Below are 17948 nucleotides of genomic sequence, written 5' to 3'. Positions count from 1 at the left end.
ACGTGAAAAGCTACACTGGCTCCCACTTAAAGAACACATCACGTTCAAAATATGCACCCTAGTTCACAAAATCATTCACGGAGACGCCCCAGCCTATATGTCAGACCTGATACACTTACCACCCAGGAATGCTAAAAAATCATCCCGCACATTCCTTAATCTTCATTTCCCTAACTGTAAAGGTCTAAAATACAAACTAATGCGTGTCAACCTTCTCTTACCTGAGCACACAATTCTGGAATGCGCTTCCGCGCAACTTAAAAACGATCTATGAACTAACTAACTTCCGCAAACTACTGAAGACCCATTTCTTTAACAAGGCATACCACAAAGATCAATAAATGTGAACTCCTTTACATATATCCAGAACTGTCTTACAAGATTTGCTTGTTAAAATACTATCATGTTTTTATTATCATGTTACCCAAAATCCTTCTGTAATACTAAATGTATGTTTTCTCATGTTGTCACCATTCATGATGTATTGTAAGCCACATTGAGCCTGCAAAGAGGTGGGAAAATGTGGGATACAAATGCAATAAATAAAATAGACTGTGGCCTGGGTCCCCCTTCTTCTCTCCCAGCAAAGACTCCCCCCCTAGCATACTCTCAATCCCCCCTCCCAGATGCATCTCTGTATTAAGTCATAAGTCTCTGGTGAGGCCCCATTTAGAATACTGTGTGCAATTCTGGAGACCGCAGCTTCAAAACACTATAAACAGGATGTAGTCAATCCAGAGGGTGGCTACAAAATTGGTTATAGGGTTCAATCTAAGGAAATAATTTTTTACAGAAAAGATGGTGGATGCATGGAATAGCCTACTGGTGTAGGTGGTGGAGACAAGAACGGTAACTGAATTCATGAAAGCGCAGCACAGTAGTACATTTAAAATGAATCAGAGAAAAGGTTTCTTCACTCAACGTGTAATTAAACTCTGGAATTCATTTCCAGAGAATGTGGTAAAGGTGGTTAGCTTAGTGGGGTTTAAAAAAGGTTTGGATGGCTTCCTAAAGGAAAAGTCCATAGACCATTATTAAACTCCACTGCTTATTTTTTTTTTTGTTACATTTGTACCCTGCACTTTCCCACTCATGGAAGGCTCTATGCGGCAGGCAATGGAGGGTTAAGTGACTTGCCCAGAGTCACAAGGAGCTGCCTGTGCCGGGAATTGAACTGAGTTCCTCAGGACCAAAGTCCACCACCCTAACCACTAGGCCACTCCTGGGATAAGCAGTAGAAAATGTTTTGTACTTTTTGGGATCTTGCCAGGTATTTGTGACCTGGATTGGCCACTGTTGGAAGCAGGATGCTGGGCTTGATGAACCTTTGGTCTGTCTCAGTATGGCAATACTTATATACTTATGGCATGTAGGATCTCTTAGAAAGAGGAGGAGATAGTGGATACTATGGATGGACAGACCGAATGGGCATTTGTCCTTTATCTGTTGTCATGTTTCTATGTTTCTATGTATTGTATGGTCACCTGCTACTATTTTGTACAGTTTTAAAATCAGGCAGGTTTAAATAGCTGCATTTCTGGCCCTTTTGACACTTTGCAAGTAGAATGAAAAACATTATGGGAACTCAGGAATCAAGGATTTTTCCTGGGCCTATCGAGTAAGAGGAAAATTTTGATACATCAAGCTCTGTCTCTGATCTTGTACTCACTCTCTCCCTTCCCTCCCACTTTGTCATTATGGTCAGGGAAATTGCCCTTTCAAATGACATCTCAGAATAAGGTCTTTGTTTTTTACTGTCATGTTTCTTCAAGTTTCATAGCAACCTTACCCTGTAATCTCTTTGTAACCACCAAAGAATTGATTTCATTGGTAGGAGATTCTGCTAATGTTTGAATAGAAACCTGTACATTAACTGGGGATTCAGAACCTGTAAAATGTTGAAACGTTATTCTGTCATCCTTTGAGGCTCAAGAAATGATCAGATTTCTGGCTTTTTTTTTTTTTTTAACCCTCAGAAGGAAAGTGGAAATTAGAGAGTAAAGGGAATGAACCAAAGTTTTCATAGCAGAAGTACTGGCTTATTAAGTGGGGATTAACTTTGTACTAGGTGTCCTGAGAATAGACATTTATAGAGGGTGAAGTGCTCCTATGTACAAAAGAAGAGCGGAACTTGGGGGCGATTGTGTCTGATGAAATTAAGGTGACCAAACAGGTAGAAAAGGTGACAGTCAAAGCCAGAAGGATGCTTGAGTGCGTAAGGAGAGAGATGACAAGCAGGAAAAAAGAGGTGATAGTGCCCTTGTATAAGTCTCTGGTGAGGCCTCATTTAGAGTACTGCGTGCAATTCTGGAGACCACACCTACAGAAAAATATAAATAGGATGGAGTCGGTCCAGAGGGCGGCTACCAAATTGGTAAGTGGTCTTGGCCATAAAACATATAGTGATAGGCTCATGAAACTCAACATACATACTCTGGAAGAGAGGTGAGAGAGAGGAGATATGATAGAGATGTTTAAATATCTCAGGGGCATTAATGCACAGGAAGTGAGCCTTTTTCAAATGAAGGAAAACTCTGGAATGAGAGGGCATAGGATGAAGTTAAGAGGAAATAGTCTTAGGAAGAATCTAAGAAAATACTCTTTCACAGAAAGGGTGGTGGGGATGCGTGGAATGGCCTCCCCTTGGAGACGAAGACTGTGTCAGAATTTAAGAACGCGTAGGACAGACACGTGGGATCCCTTAGGAAAAGGAGGAGTTAGTGGTTACTGTGGAAGGGCAGACTGGATGGACCATTTGGCCCTTATCTGCCGTTATGTTTCTATGTTTCTATTCAAAAGAACCCCCAAGTATCTTGTATAAGGCTCGCTTTTTTTTTTAATAGAAGATATGTATCACTGCCGAAGATAACAAGCACATGTGGTGGTGTGCATATTAGAAGCTGTGTTTAGATTTCCACTTAGTACTGCATATAAATTGTTTTATATAATTTATTTGGATTTTGCTCACACCTTTTTCAGTACTAGCTCGAGGTGAGTTACAGTCAGGTACACTGGGTATTTCTCTGTCCCTGGACAGCTTACAATCTAAGGTCCCTGTTTACTAAGCCTCACTGTAGGCATGATAAAAAAGATGTGCTAACTTTTTAGCATGTGCTAATGCTAGAGACACCTATATATTCCTATGGGTGTCTCTAGTGTTAGTGTGCCTTAGTAAACAGGGCCCTAATTTTGTACCTGAGGCAATGGAGTGTTAAATGACTTGCCCAGGATCACAAGGAGCAGCAGTGGGATTTGGACCAGCCACCTCTGGATGTCAAGACCAGTTCTCTAACCACTAGGCCACTCCTCCACTCCTTATATGCAGGCTCTTATTTTCCACTGATTTTGCCCATCGGCTGGAATGGGAGAAAAGCTCTGGTAACCAGAGCCCTCAGACTGGATGGATTTACCTCACACAGACCTATGTATGCAATGGCAGAGCTATTTATAGAACACGATTTATTATTTAAATGCAGGAGAAAGCTTTCCTTGATCGGGGCATTCATGCAGAAGCAGCAGCAGCAACTGGGATCATTGTATAGACATAACGGAATCTAGGATAAATAAAATAGACATTAAAGTTTCATGTTAAATATAGTATCAAAGTAAGGATGACATTTCCCTCACAAAGACAAAATCATTCCACTTGCTGTCAAGGTTTCAAACCAGAAATGCTTGATGGTAGTTTGGTATATAAGCTTTTTCATTCACCTGCTTACTGCTGCTCTACAGAGGTGCTTTTAGAAAATTATACTTGATTCTGCATTCATTAGCTATGTCCTTTTGTCTACTGAATTTGATGTGTATAGTCTTCTAATATCACTGGGTAGCCCTATTTGAATTTTCATCTTGTATTTACATCATTAAGCTGAGAGACATATTTGAACTTTAATTGCATTTTTTTAAATTGATATTCATTTTCACACATAAACAAGCTGTGATTCTGCAACTTTCATGTGCAAACCTACATATCCGAGGGAATCTGAATAGGGAGCTGTCCTCCAAAACTGTAATATACAGCCAGCAGTGGTCAGCAATTTTTTTTAGCTGCCACTGCTTTTATACCTGGATATTCAATGCCAATGTCTGGCCACCAGCATTTGATATCCAGGAATGTGCAGATGGCCGGCACTTAAGTGAAACTGAACAAAGAAAGGACTGTATTTTATGTTGTCTAATTTATCTGGTTAAGTGCTGAATATCACCACTTAAATACAAAGGTGCCAACTCTGCCCCCCTCCCCCCCAAATTGCAGACAACATAGCTGGTTTCAGCATAGGCAGTTAGATTAAGTGATGCACAGACAACTGAACTGGGCAAGAACCTCTCCTGCCCACTTAAATCACTTTAAATATTGATCTGTAAATATTTAGAATTTGAGGTAGTTTTCATGCTTCCTCTCTAGCCAAATTCCTATCTAGATTCAAATCTCACCTATTGGTGGTTGCTTTTACATCTTGATTGCTTTTCTATTATTCATTTTCCTAGAATCTCTTCTTTATCATGAATGTCTGGACTAGTGATTGTAATCTTCGTGGAAGAGGGTCTCTCTCTTATATGTATTTGATGTGTCTGTACATCCGGGAGTACCTTAAAACCGATAAGTGGTAGAATAAGTTTAAATGACCATGAATCAGCTAGGGCAATGCTTCTCAACCCAGTACTTGGGGCATACTTAGCCAGTCAGGTTTTCAGGATATCCACAATGAATATGCATGAGATAGATTTTCATACCATTTAGCGCATGCGTATTCCTTGTGGGCATCCTTAAAACCTGTTTGGTTGTGTGTGCCCCAAGGACTGGGTTGAGAAATACTGACCCAAGACAATCTGCACTAGAAAGGTTAAATTATTATTTTTTAAAAAATCTCATTGCCATATCAACAAGTTTTAAATATTGTTTGATACTGTGTCAGGAGTGGCCAAACCTTTTTCCCCTCAGGATACATTTGCAACGTTTGCCTGCCCCAAGGGTGTATGTGTGTATTTTTGTAGAGGTTAATCCATCCTTCCCCCTGGCAGGAGAAGAGAGGAGAAGGCAGATCCTTTGTCGAAAAGAGTCTCTGCTTAGATTCTAAAAGAATTGTAGAGCGCTTTCAATCATTAGTTAGAGAGATGTGGTAGCCGTGTTAGTCCACTTCTAAAAGCAGTCAATAGAAATAGAATAAAAGAAAATAAAACAGAGAAAAGAAAATAAGATGATACCTTTTTTATTGGACTAACAATACATTTTTTTTTATTAGTTTTCGAAGGTAGCCCTTCTTCATCAGATCAGAAATAAGCAAATTTTGATAAGTAACAGCATACATAAGTGAGATATCAAAGTATTTCAGTGACGTCTGAAAGGATGAGGGAGGGGTGGGCTAGGTGAGAAACAGAGAGGGCTGAGAGGATGGGGGAAAGGGAGATATGCATAGTGATCAGAGGGTGACAAAGCAGTGAAATTTCATGGTTTATAATGGGCTAGAAAACTTAAGGGAAACTTTAAAACAATACAGGAACGCAAGAACTTTGAAGTCAAAATGATTAAATATTTTGACACCTCTCTGTTTCTCACCTATAGTAACAGCAAATTTTTGTTTTCTTTCCAGGATGGTCGAACTGTTTTACATGTGGCGGCAGCCCATTCAAAAGAAGAGATCGTCCGAATGTTACTTGCTCGGAAGGCAGATCCAAATGTCGCAGGAGGGGTATGTATATATTCAATATTTCTATACCATGAGTACCCACAAATGGATCAATCCAGCTCACATTATGAGAAATAGGACATACTCCTAGAAAGTAGAACATTATTAAAAGACCAATTTAAACAATATGCATCCAATCAAGCCTCAGGACAATATAGCAAACCAATTAAACTTTGATCATTAGCATAAACATCATATACTACTGTCCAGATGATACCAGTTTGTGAAACAACCATGTTTTCAGAACTTTCGGGAGAGCACATAGTCATGTTGATGGCTTGTATATTTCGGTAGTTTGTTCCACCATTTGGCTATTTCATAGGTGAAAGATGCCTCTAATTCAGATTTATACTTTATTCCTTGGGGCGAAGGAAACTGTAAACACAAATACTACCGGATTCTATGCCACATTTTCATTGTTTTAAATGGACGCATGTAGTTGTAGGTGCTGGCATATCAACTAAGCGTATTCTATATAACACGCTTAGTTGATATCCCAGTGGCACCTGGGATAACACGTTTAAATCTAGGTGCCGCTTATAGAATATGCTTAGCCGGAAAGGTTTACCACATGGATTTTTTTAGGTACCTTATATAGAATCTGGCCTATAATGTCTTGAACTAGATCTATAATTTTTGCCTAATAACAGAATCAGTGATAACATATATGATGGAGCTGAACCATACAAGATAAGAAAAAACAGACAGCATAGCTTAAAGATTGAATGAGCCTCAATAGGTAGTCAGTGAAGAGTTACTAGGAGAGATCTGGCACTTTCAAACCTGCGAAAAGTGAAGAGCAAATGAGGTGCTGTATTTTGCAGTACTTGAAGTTGCCTAAGAATAGCTGCAGAGCATCCCATCTTTCGACACAAATTGGAGGATGGGCGTCCTTCTCCCAGGGTCGCCCAAATCGGCATAATCGAAAGCTGATTTTTGGGCGTCCCCAACTGCTTTCCGTCGCTGGGACTACCAAAGTTCACGGGGGCATGTCGGAGGCGTAGCGAAGGTGGGACTTGGGTGTGCCTAACACATGGATGTCCTCGACCCATAATGGAAAAAAAGGGCGTCCCTGACGAGCATTTGGCCGACTTTACTTGGTCCTGTTTTTCTTACGACCAAGCCACAAAAAGGTGCCCAAACTGACCAGATGACCACCGAAGAGAATCAGGGATGACCTCCCCTTACTCCCCCAGTAGTCATTAACCCCCCACCCTCAAAAAACATCTTTAAAAATATTTTGTGCCAGCCTCAAATGTCATACTCATGTCCATCACAGCAGTCTGCAGGTCCCTGGAGCAATTTTAGTGGGTGCAGTGCACTTCAGGCAGGCGGACTCAGGCCCATCCTCCCCACCTGTTACACTTGTGGTGGTAAATGTGAGCCCTCCAAAACCCACCAGAAACCCACTGTATTCACATCTAGGTGCCCCCCATGCACCCATAAGGGCTATGGTAGTAGTGTACAGTTGTGGGTAGTGGGTTTTGGGGTGGTTGGGGGGCTCAGCACACAAGGTAAGGGAGCTGTGTACCTGGGAGCAATTTATGAAGTCCAGTGATGTGCCCCCTAGGGTGCTTGGTTGGTGTCCTGGCATGTCAGGGGGACCAGTGTACTACGAATGCTGGCTCCTCCCACGACCAAAGGGTTTGCATGTGGTTGTTTCTGAGATGGGCGTCCTTGGTTTCCATTATCACCGAAAATCAGAAAAACCAAGTCTAGGTATGACCATCTCTAAGGATGATCTAAATGTCAAGATTTGGGCGTCTCCGACCGTATTATCGAAATGAAAGATGGACGTCCATCTTGTTTCAATAATACGGGTGTCCCCGCCCCTCCACCGGGATGTTTTACGAGGTCGTCCTCAGCGAAACTTGGGCGTCCCTTTCAATTATGCCCCTCCATGTGACCTAACATAAGTGTCTGTACTAACAGACAAAATACATCAGTTTCAAAGTATAACTACATACGTCTTAGTTTCCAAAGAAGACAAAACACCATAATTGATAACATATGAACATGAGGTTCAAAGGAAAGAGTAGTGTCTAAGGTTACCCCCAGTATTTTCAATTGTGACCCTAACTTATAGGTAGTTCCATCAGTTACAAAGCTATCAGCTAGATTCAGGTTTTTAGAATGAGTAATAAGCAAAACCTTGGTCTTTTCAGTATTTATTTTCAATTCAGCACTTCTTTGTGCATGTTTTCCCTTTTTCACCTGTGTTTTCCTTTTGGCCTGGTTCCAAAAGTAGTACCTTAACCCTTACCTTTGGTGTTAGGAACAGTAAAATATGTGTATACGTTTAAAGATAGTTGATGTAATATGGAGTCTTGCTCTGAATTTCACTTAGGTGAGGGCTTTGCTTGGAGAACAAGGGTTCTTATAATTAATTCACTTGCCTTTGAACTATTTAATGGGAGGAGTAAAACCATTAGATTGCTCCTAGATCTTCGGTGGAATATGGGGAGAACATTTCTCACCACTATGCTACAGAAATAAGGGTCAGTTTCACTTTTGTAATGAACTGAAGCATTAGCGTAGCCAGAAGAGGATTTCTATGTAAGGAATCTTGCTGCTATTATTATGAATTTCTATTGTGGAACCTGTAGGTTGGTAGTTAGCGAATTCCCCTGTTTGCTATTTTTGCATCTATTACTTTGGGAGTAATTTTCTATAGGTCATCTAAAGTTAGAGGCCAAGATGATGCACACTAGCATGAATTCTATATCAGCAATTACGCACATAATTGTCATTATAAAATACTAGCATAAGCCCACAGTTATGCTAGCTCAATGGGTGATGTAAATGTTCATACCTAACATTCAAAGCCTAATGATAAGCAGAATAAGGAAGCAGTCTGAGGACTGCTGGTAATGGAAATGTCTTCTGTAAGACAGCAGAAAGAATACAGCCAAGATATATCCTCATTATTTAGGGCAAGTTTCTGTACATGGAGTGTGAGTGGGTGTCATGCATCCTGGTGAAAAAAAAACCCAGCAAAAAGTAGTTGGAAATGAGGTGGTGATAGGGTGCGTTAAAATACTCCAGGATTCACAGGATTGCTTCTGGGGACAAAGTACAGAAAGTACTGAACAGACCTAGTCTTTGAGGTCATCAGGATCCTTACTGGTGTAGCTCATTATTCACCCAGAGGTAATTCTATAACAAGTCACCTATGTATGAAGACCAAGGAGGTGCCTATTTTCAGCCTCTTCTATAACGACACATAGGAGTCAGTGGAGGTAATTATAACTGGACATTTCTATTTGGGTGCCCTGAGGGCAGGCAGTAGATGTCTAGGTTCTGTTATAGAATTCTAGCGTAAGGAGGTTGCAGGAGGTGCGGCAAGATGGCGGACACTTTGAGGGAAACTTTGCATTTACTTCTGACTGATGGCTTCCCTGTTTTGATAGGGAAACAGAAGAGTAGGTCCAGACCCACCAAGAGCATTACTGTCATGGCTAGAAAAGTGACAGATTCTTATATCTCCCATGGAGCAGATCTTTTATCTCCCATGGAGCAGATCATGTTGGGCTTTGGTGAGCCAGCCACTGGGAGTTACACCAGAAGATGGAAGTCCAGCATCAACCTTGGTCCTTGAAATTACCTTGAGACCTGAGAAAGGAGGCTTCCATCAGACTCTGTGGTGGTGCATGGAGGATCTCAGATAGAACAACAGAGACGTCACAGCTTCAGTCAGTTTCAGCTGCTCGATAAAACTTTCATTATAATTCATACCATAATTCAAAAAATTCTTCCGTGTAAGAGTGAGATCTGGATTATCTACAGCAGTGTTGTCAAATCTGTCCTGGGAGACTACCTGCCAGCTAGGTTTTCAGGATATCTCTAATGAATACGCATGCGAGAGATTAACATATAATGGAGGTAAAGTCATAAAACTCTCTCTCATACTTATTCATTTTGAATATCCTGAAAACCCAACTGTTTGAGAACCACTGCTCTATGGGTTTGGTCAGAATCTCAATATAAATCCCAAAGCCAGGTATTACAAACTTCATTTTCCCTAACAATGGAACTCTATCCCCCTTACAACTCAACATACAAAAATATTTACATTGCGATTGTAATTACCCTTCCCCCAATGCCCATGCTGGAGTAATGGGAGAAGGACTTTTAGATGACCACAAACCCGGGAAGGCTAGGTTTGCTCAGCCTGGTGGGAGGTTTTTGGGACTGGCCAGCACATGGTGGTAGGCCAAGAGATAATGAAATATGTTGTTTGGAGAAGATTCTGGTCTTTGGTAGCCCACCCCTGCCAAGACCAATAGCACCAAGGTTGAAGTCCTGGGTACCAAGGCAGGATAAATTTGCAAGTGCAGTGGTTGGAAGACTCTGCACAAGGCAGATGGTGCCTGCAGCAGCATTCCTGAATTGGGAACAAAGTAGGAATGCCTGGAGATGACCCCTCCAGAAGAGAAGTGAGAACGAGAGTGCCTGACTTCTGGCAGGACTTGCATTACATGAGTGAATAACTCCTATTCCATGATAGGACAGAGAAGAGACAGAGAGATCACATGGACGTGAATAAAATAACTGAAAGAGGAATAGTGCAAAGATTACCACATATCTGATTCTCAGACTGATGTCCACATGATTGAAAGCTCTCAAAATAGCGTTGGAACAGCACGGAACTTTACCGCCCCTATGATCAGAGATAATAGCATGCAAATTTATGCACGCTATTATCTTTGATCATAGGGTAACATGCATGAGGATTGTGCCTGAGTGAATCCTCCCACACTTGTTTGACAGGTCCAGGTTGTCAAAAGCCCAGACTTGTCAAATACAGGGGCTGGAGGTCTGTGGGACCACCAGACCCCAAACAGTAAAGCCCTGGTGGCCTAGTGCCCCCACCAAACTCCCACCCCAAGCCAGCGACACGGGGGCTGGAGGTCCAGTGGACCTCCAATCCCTCTGACCCCCCCCCCAACACAAGTTCATGGGGGGGCTAGAGATCCACCGGATCTCCAACCCCCATACCTCCTCGCATTTCCCCCCCAAAAGCCCTGGTGGCCCAGTGGACCCCAAATCAAGCTCACCCAACCTGGTGGTCTAGTGGCCGTCTTCTCCACACCTTCACCCGTACCTTTGCTGGAGGAAGGAGGTAGTATGGAGATTGTTGCCACTTCTAACTTTTGAAAAACCAAAAAAAAAAAAAGGTAGGCTGGGGAGGGGAGTTGAGGAAGGAAGGGGGGGGGGGAAATGCCGGTCCATAAAGAGTGCTACCTGAGGCTCCTGCCTCAGTTGTCCTAATGGTAAGGCTGCTACAGGGGCATGCTTAAATATTGGCTGATAATGCCAACTTACTCATATTCTATAATGAAACCTGGGTGCCCAGATACCATTACAGAATTCATGCTCAGGGCACTGCATTTTATCACTATCTTTTAGCACCTTTACATAATTGCAACAAAAGTGCTCTTACTAAAGAGCTATTTTCACCTTTGCTGTTTGGTTACGTTTTCTGTAATATTTCCATAGATCTAGAACACCTTTTTAGTACTGGGAACAAATGGGCTATAGCCTGTTGAGCAGATCCTGCATAGTTGACCTCCTGGTGGCTGGTGCTTTCTATAGCCAAGCCAAAGAGCTATATTCAGTGCGAGTCTGGATTCCAACTTTTTGGACAGAGGGTCAGGGTCAGGGTGGAGGTGGAGAGCAAAGGAGAAGAAAGATGGTCTGTACTAAGTGTGATAGACATGAGGGAAGCCACTGCTTGCCCTGGGATTGGTAGCATGGAATCTTGCTACTAATTGGGATTCCGCCAGATAATTGTGATCCTAATTGGCAACTGTTGGAAACAGGATGCTGGGCTAGATGGACCATTGGTTCTACCCAATATGGCTATTCTTATGTTCTTATAAGCATGTCTATTTTTGTTAGTATCTAGAGGATGGACACTGAGCAACACTGAAACAAGGTAGTTATATTTTGTAATCCGCAACAGAAAGAACTGCTTTAGTCTGTGTAGTGAATCAAAATATGGAAAAAAACATGATGACTTCCTGATGAGAGGTAGGTGGAGTCAGGTGAAGATTGAATATCTGTGCTGAAAAGTATGTAAAATATGTTCCATCTTTCCCACCTTTGGTTTCAGTTTCTAAGCTGCTTTATCTATGAGACCACAGGTCTTCACCACATTGCAAATGCTTGTGATTTTTATTAAAATCTAGAAAAGAATTGGCCATTGAGTGGATGCGGGCATTTTGGCGGGAACAGAACAGAATTATTTTCCTGTCCATGGAAGTCCTGGACAATAGCGCACAGTTCATTTCTGAACTCATGCCAGAAGAGACCTTTCTATGTTTACACCACATTGCCTCCATTGAAACCCATTCAGTCACACTCTTCTCCTGCTGAAGGACTGAAAACAAAACTGGTTAATAAAAAAAAAAAAAACCCACTCACCAGGCTAAGGAAAATGATTTGCCAAGACCATTGAAGAGCATGCTATTCATTCCCTTTCACATATTTGACCTTTTCAAGCCTGGGGTGGGAGTTCATGCAGTGCAGTTTATCTTCAGTAATGAGAGAAGAGATAACGAATAACAAATGTCTGCTATGCAGGCAACAGGCAGCCTTTAATCAAGCCTGCAAATAGGTGGGGGAATGTGGGATACAAATGCAATAAATAAAATAATAATAATATGAAGTCCTTATCTCGACTTCAATACTTAAATATATATATATATATATATATATATATATATATGACAATATTAACAAATCTATGTAAGCCACATTGAGCCTGCAAATAGGTGGGGGAATGTGGGATACAAATGCAATAAATAAAATAATAATAATATGAAGTCAAGATAAGGACAGAAGGAAATCAGCAGCAGGAGGTTTACACTGCCAGTTTATTGTCCAGTTGGCTGAAACACGGCCATGTCAAATCTTTGGTGTTGGACAATAAACTTTTAGACCTTTTCAGCATCATCAATGTATCTTTTTCAGTCGCCTTCACTGTTTTCTATGTACATCCCAAATATAGACCATTGTAATAATTGAGCACAGACAAAACGAGGGACTGAAAACCAGTTGGTAGTTATAAAGTTCACTTATTACAAGTATTTGGCTATCATGTGTTCTTTGTGTTGGTTCTCATTTCAGCCTAAGGACCAGTTGCCGCTGCATTATGCTGCCCTCCGTCCCAATGGAGGCATTGGTGTCACTCAGGTCCTGCTGAAGACATCTCACAAGGATACTAGACTAAAGCAGAATAAAGTAGGTATACAATTAAAATCTGTGACGTATAAGGAAGATTATGATCAAGCACTAGGAGCCTTCTACCTCTGCCTTAAGCCTTTAGAAAATTCTAGGAAGTCTTTTATAAAAGGGAAATATGGGGGATACCATTTAAGATACTGTGGAAGCAATTTCCAAACTTTTCATCTTGGGACAAAGTCTGCAGGTACTTTTTCACCCACAGATTTCGACCAAGTTTCAGAGTCACAAAAACATACAAACCTCAATGAATGTAAATATAATTAACTGTCAGACATGTCATTTATATTAAAGAGGGAAAAGATCTCAAATACAAACTATGTTCCTTTAATGCAACAAGATAATTATCGGCACCAGTGTTATCATTGGTTAAAAATCTCCAAAGTAGTGCTCACTTTATATCACCAAAACCTCAAAAAAATAGGAAAATATATTTGTACAAAAAAAAAAAAACATATCTTGTTAAATCAGTCAAAAGTTCTTGCGGACATTCTTTTCAGAAGTGATCCCAGAAGTCGAGATGGAGGATCCAAAATAGTGGAGCCTACAGGCATATGAGTGGCTGCTCTTGATGATTGTCATTCAATTTCTTTGTTTTTCTGGTTGTTTTGCATACCTGAGCCATTCTTGATGATGGGGAAGAGAAAAGCTAACCAAACTGTGCTGAATTGTGAAACTCAGTCAGTAGTCTGGGGGTCTATGGACCACCATTTGCTCCCACACATGCTCATAGAAGGTGCCAAGAATGAAGAAGGTGACTATACGGAGCTTGGCATGTGCTGAGCTCTGATGGCCATTCAACCCCACCCAGCCTGTGTATTCCATGGATGATGGCTCTGGAAGTGTTCAGCAGTCAGGCCAGAAGGAGAGAATAGAATGCTAAACATCAACTACCAAGGGAGAGCATTTGTCTGTGTATTCTGTTACTGCCTCTGAGAGCAAAATATACGTTCCTGGGATATCTGTGTGTGTAGGGGGGGGGGGGGGGGCGGCACCTAACCCTTACCGTTCAGTGAATCCAGACTGCCCCAATTTGACTGCCCCTATCGGACCGACCGTTCACTTGTCTATTAGATTGTAAGCTCTTTGAGCAGGGACTGTCTCTCTTTGTTAAATTGTACAGCGCTGCGTAACCCTAGTAGCGCTCTAGAAATGTTAAGTAGTAGTAGTAGTAGTAGTAACTGCATTTTTGGAGTCATCATTTGATAACATCTAGTAGAGTCACATTGACTGTTGATTTATGCTCTGAGTCTGATAAATCTTTTCTGGTCGATAGTGCTTGAAGTGGGCAGGAGAGGCTCCTACCCACTTAAATCATCTGTGGGCACCTACCCTCTGATATTCAGTGGCAGTAAACAGGGAAGTGCTGCTGAATATTGCCTCTGGCCACCCATTGAGTAGGTCAGGGGTGGTACAGGGGGGCAGCATTAAGGAAGAGTCTGTGGTTATTCGGGCTTACTGGCCATCATTCTTCTCCCTCTTTTACTCCTACCATTGGTGGTATTGCCATTCAATTGGTAGATTATTTGAAATGTCTTGGAGTTCACTTTGATAGTGCTCTAACTTTCTTGTCTCACATTTCTAACAGTATCAGGAAGTGTTTTTGTTCCTTTGATACGTTCCCTTCAAAGTATCTCACTAATGAAAATGATACAACATTGCATTATGCAATGGTTGCCACAAAACTGGACTATTGTAATGTTATTTATGCCGGTCTTCCTGATATTTCTCTTCATAAGCTCCAGACTGTACAGAATACTGCTATTTGTATTCTTTCTCATGCTCATCATTACGATCATGTTACCCCATTTTTGAAAGAACGTCATTGGCTCCCCATCAGGGCTGCCGAGAGACTGGGCTGGGCCCAGGTCAAGGCCGCCGCTCCTCCCCCCTCCACCCGCCCCCCTCCATCCGCCACCGGGCCGGGCCCCCTGCATTGAAATCACAACACCTCTCACCTCCGTGTGAAAGCACTGCAGGCAGCAGGGCAGCAGATCGCCTCCCTTCAGCCCTCCTTCCCTCCCTGTGTCCCGCCCTCGCGGAAGTTACATCAGACGAGGGCAGGACACAGGGAGGGAAGGAGGCCCGAAAGGAGGCAATCTGCTGCCCTGCTGCCTGCAGTGCTTTCTCACGGAGATGAGAGGCGCTGTGATTTCAATGCAGGGGGCCCGGCCCGGTGGTAGACAGTCGAAGACGGAGGGCGGGTGGGACTGCGGCGCCAGGCCCCCCTTGGAGGCCCAGGCATGAGGAATTTTGTCCCCCCTGCCCCCCCTCTCGGCGGCCATGTTCCCCATAAAGTTTCAGATCATTCATAATATCTTGATTCTCACTTTTAAGGCCCTTTGTATAGATACGTCACCCTATCAGCAAATTTAATTACCCCTGTTGTACATACTGACTTCGCTCTGCTATTCATTCCATCTTTCTGTGCCATCTGTTCATTGTGCTTGTCTTAATTCTACATGCGTCTCTGCATTCTTTCATTTTGCTCCTTACATGCAAGCGGGAACCATAATGTGTCTTTGACTGCTAATACTGAATCTTCAAATAAGAACAGGTCTGCATTTTAATATATGTCACATCTGAAACCGGGTCCCTGGCAGGACGAACGTGTACTCATGACCACAACCACCCTGTCTGAAGATAAGTAGTGTGTTTCTCTATTCTTGTGATAAAGATTGAACATTGAACATTAAGGTTGATTCTTTAGATATATACCGCTAGAGGAAGAATATATCAATTAGAATTGCATTAGATGAGACACTAGATTTATCAACTTTAAATTGACAGTATAGAGAGAGGGAGGTTGGAGTGCCATGATGTTATATTGGGCAATCTAAGCAGTTTTATACTGTGAGCTAGTCCTGCGGGATATGCCCTGTCACTGAGCCCTATTCGCATATTAAAAAAGAAAAAAACAACACACAGTATTACCACAATCACTGAAAGTCTGTATGTTTAAATGTTTGTTTGATAGTTTGTGGTTTTCGAGAGTAGTAATTAACAAATACAAGTTAAACCGAACGTGATTATATACCCCAGAGAACTTTACTATTAAATTTTAACTGCCAGATCCTCAACCATTCTTCTAACGTTCGGAGAACCCTTCTCATCGCTTCTACTCCCTCCATGGTATCCACTCTCTTGGCTATTTTCATGTCAACCGCAAAAAGGCAAACCTTTCCTTCCAACCCTTCAGCAATATCTCCCACAAAAATATTAAACAGAATAGGCCCCAGCACCGACCCCTGAGGAACTCAACTTCTCACCTTCCTTTCCTCAGAGCGGATTCCATTTACCACCACCCTCTGCCACCTGTCAGTCAACCAGTTTCCTATCCAGTTCACCACTTTCGGTCCTAAGTTCAACCCTTTCAGTCTTCTGTGGGGGACCATATCAAAGGCTTTGTTGAAATCCAAGTAAATTACATCTAGCGTACATCCTTCATCTAGTTCTTTGGTCACCCAGTCAAAGAAGTCAATAAGATTCATTTGGCAGGATTTTCCTTTGGTAAAGCCATGTTGCCTCGGGCCCTGTAACCCATTGGCTTCTAGAAAGTTAACTATCCTTTTTTTTTTTTTTTAAACTATTTTTATTATCTCATGGAATCAGATACAAACATTTTGTGTGGGGAAATCTTGCCTGACCAATTTACTTCAATTCTTTGAAGGAGTAAACAAACATGTGGACAAAGGGGAGCCAGTTGATATTGTGTACCTGGATTTTCAAAAGGCGTTTGACAAGGTACCTCATGAAAGGCTACAGAGGAAATTGGAGGGTCATGGGATAGGAAGAAATGTCCTATTGTGGATTAAATCTGGTTGAAGGATAGGAAACAGAGAGTGGGGTTAAATGGGCAGTATTCACAATGGAGAAGGATAGTTAGTGGGGTTCCTCAGGGGTCTGTGCTAGGACCGCTGCTTTTTAATATATTTATAAATGATTTAGAGATGGGAGTAACTAGCGAGGTAATTAAATTTGCTGATGACACAAAGTTATTCAAAGTCGTTAACTCGCGACAGGATTGTAAAAAATTACAAGAGGACCTTACGAGACTGGGAGACGGGGCAGCTAAATGGCAGATGACGTTTAATGTGAGCAAGTGCAAGGTGATGCATGTGGGAAAAAAGAACCCGAATTATAGCTAGGTCATGCAAGGTTCCATGTTAGGAGTTACGGACCAAGAAAGGGATCTGGGTGTTGTCGTCGATAATACACTGAAACCTTCTGCTCAGTGTGCTGCTGCGGCTAGAAAAGCGAAAAGAATGTTGGGTATTATTAGGAAAGGTACGGAAAACAGATGTAAGGATATTATAATGCCATTGTATCGCTCCATGGTGCGACCGTACCTTGAGTATTGTGTTCATTTCTGGTCGCCGCATCTCAAGAAAGATATAGTAGAATTGGAAAAGGTGCAGCGAAGGGCGACTAAAATGATAGCAGGGATGGGACGACTTCCCTATGAAGAAAGACTAAGGAGGCTAAGGCTTTTCAGCTTGGAAAAGAGACGGCTGAGGGGAGACATGATAGAGGTATATAAAATAATGAGTGGAATGGAACAGGTGGATGTGAAGCATCTGTTCACGCTTTCCAAAAATACTAGGACTAGGGGGCATGCGATGAAACTACAGTGTAGTAAATTTAAAACAAATTGGAGAAAATTTCTTCACCCAACGCATAATTAAACTCTGGAATTCGTTGCCGGAGAACGTGGTGAAGGCGGTTAGCTTAGCAGAGTTTTAAAAGGGGTTAGACGGTTTCCTAACAGACAAGTCCATAAACCACTACTAAATGGACTTGGGAAAAATCCACAATTCCAGGAATAACATGTATAGAATGTTTGTACGTTTGGGAAGCTTGCCAGGTGCCCTTGGCCTGGATTGGCCGCTGTCGTGGACAGGATCCTGGGCTCGATGGACCCTTGGTCTTTCCTAGTGTGGCATTACTTATGTATTTATATACTTATTATGAACGATAACATAACAACACACCTCCACTCAAAAACTGATTACATAT

At 42.0% G+C, this 17948-nt stretch overlaps 1 protein-coding gene across 1 annotated transcript in view; it reads left to right on the top strand.

Annotated features, from left to right (window-relative positions):
* Positions 1-3611: 3611 nt before the first annotated feature.
* LOC115460153 (serine/threonine-protein phosphatase 6 regulatory ankyrin repeat subunit B-like) overlaps positions 3612-17948 on the top strand; it is a 182981-nt gene continuing 168644 nt past the window's right edge. The window contains exons 1-3 of the mRNA XM_030189994.1: positions 3612-3689; positions 5592-5690; positions 12819-12932. Coding sequence (XP_030045854.1) covers positions 3612-3689; positions 5592-5690; positions 12819-12932 — 291 coding nt within the window. The remainder of the gene's footprint in view (positions 3690-5591; positions 5691-12818; positions 12933-17948) is intronic.

Source organism: Microcaecilia unicolor, chromosome 1, assembly GCF_901765095.1.
Source record: "Microcaecilia unicolor chromosome 1, aMicUni1.1, whole genome shotgun sequence".
In the NCBI taxonomy this organism is placed as follows: domain Eukaryota; kingdom Metazoa; phylum Chordata; class Amphibia; order Gymnophiona; family Siphonopidae; genus Microcaecilia; species Microcaecilia unicolor.
Note: the sequence above shows the minus strand (reverse complement) of the source record. Positions and strands in the feature narration are given on the sequence as shown.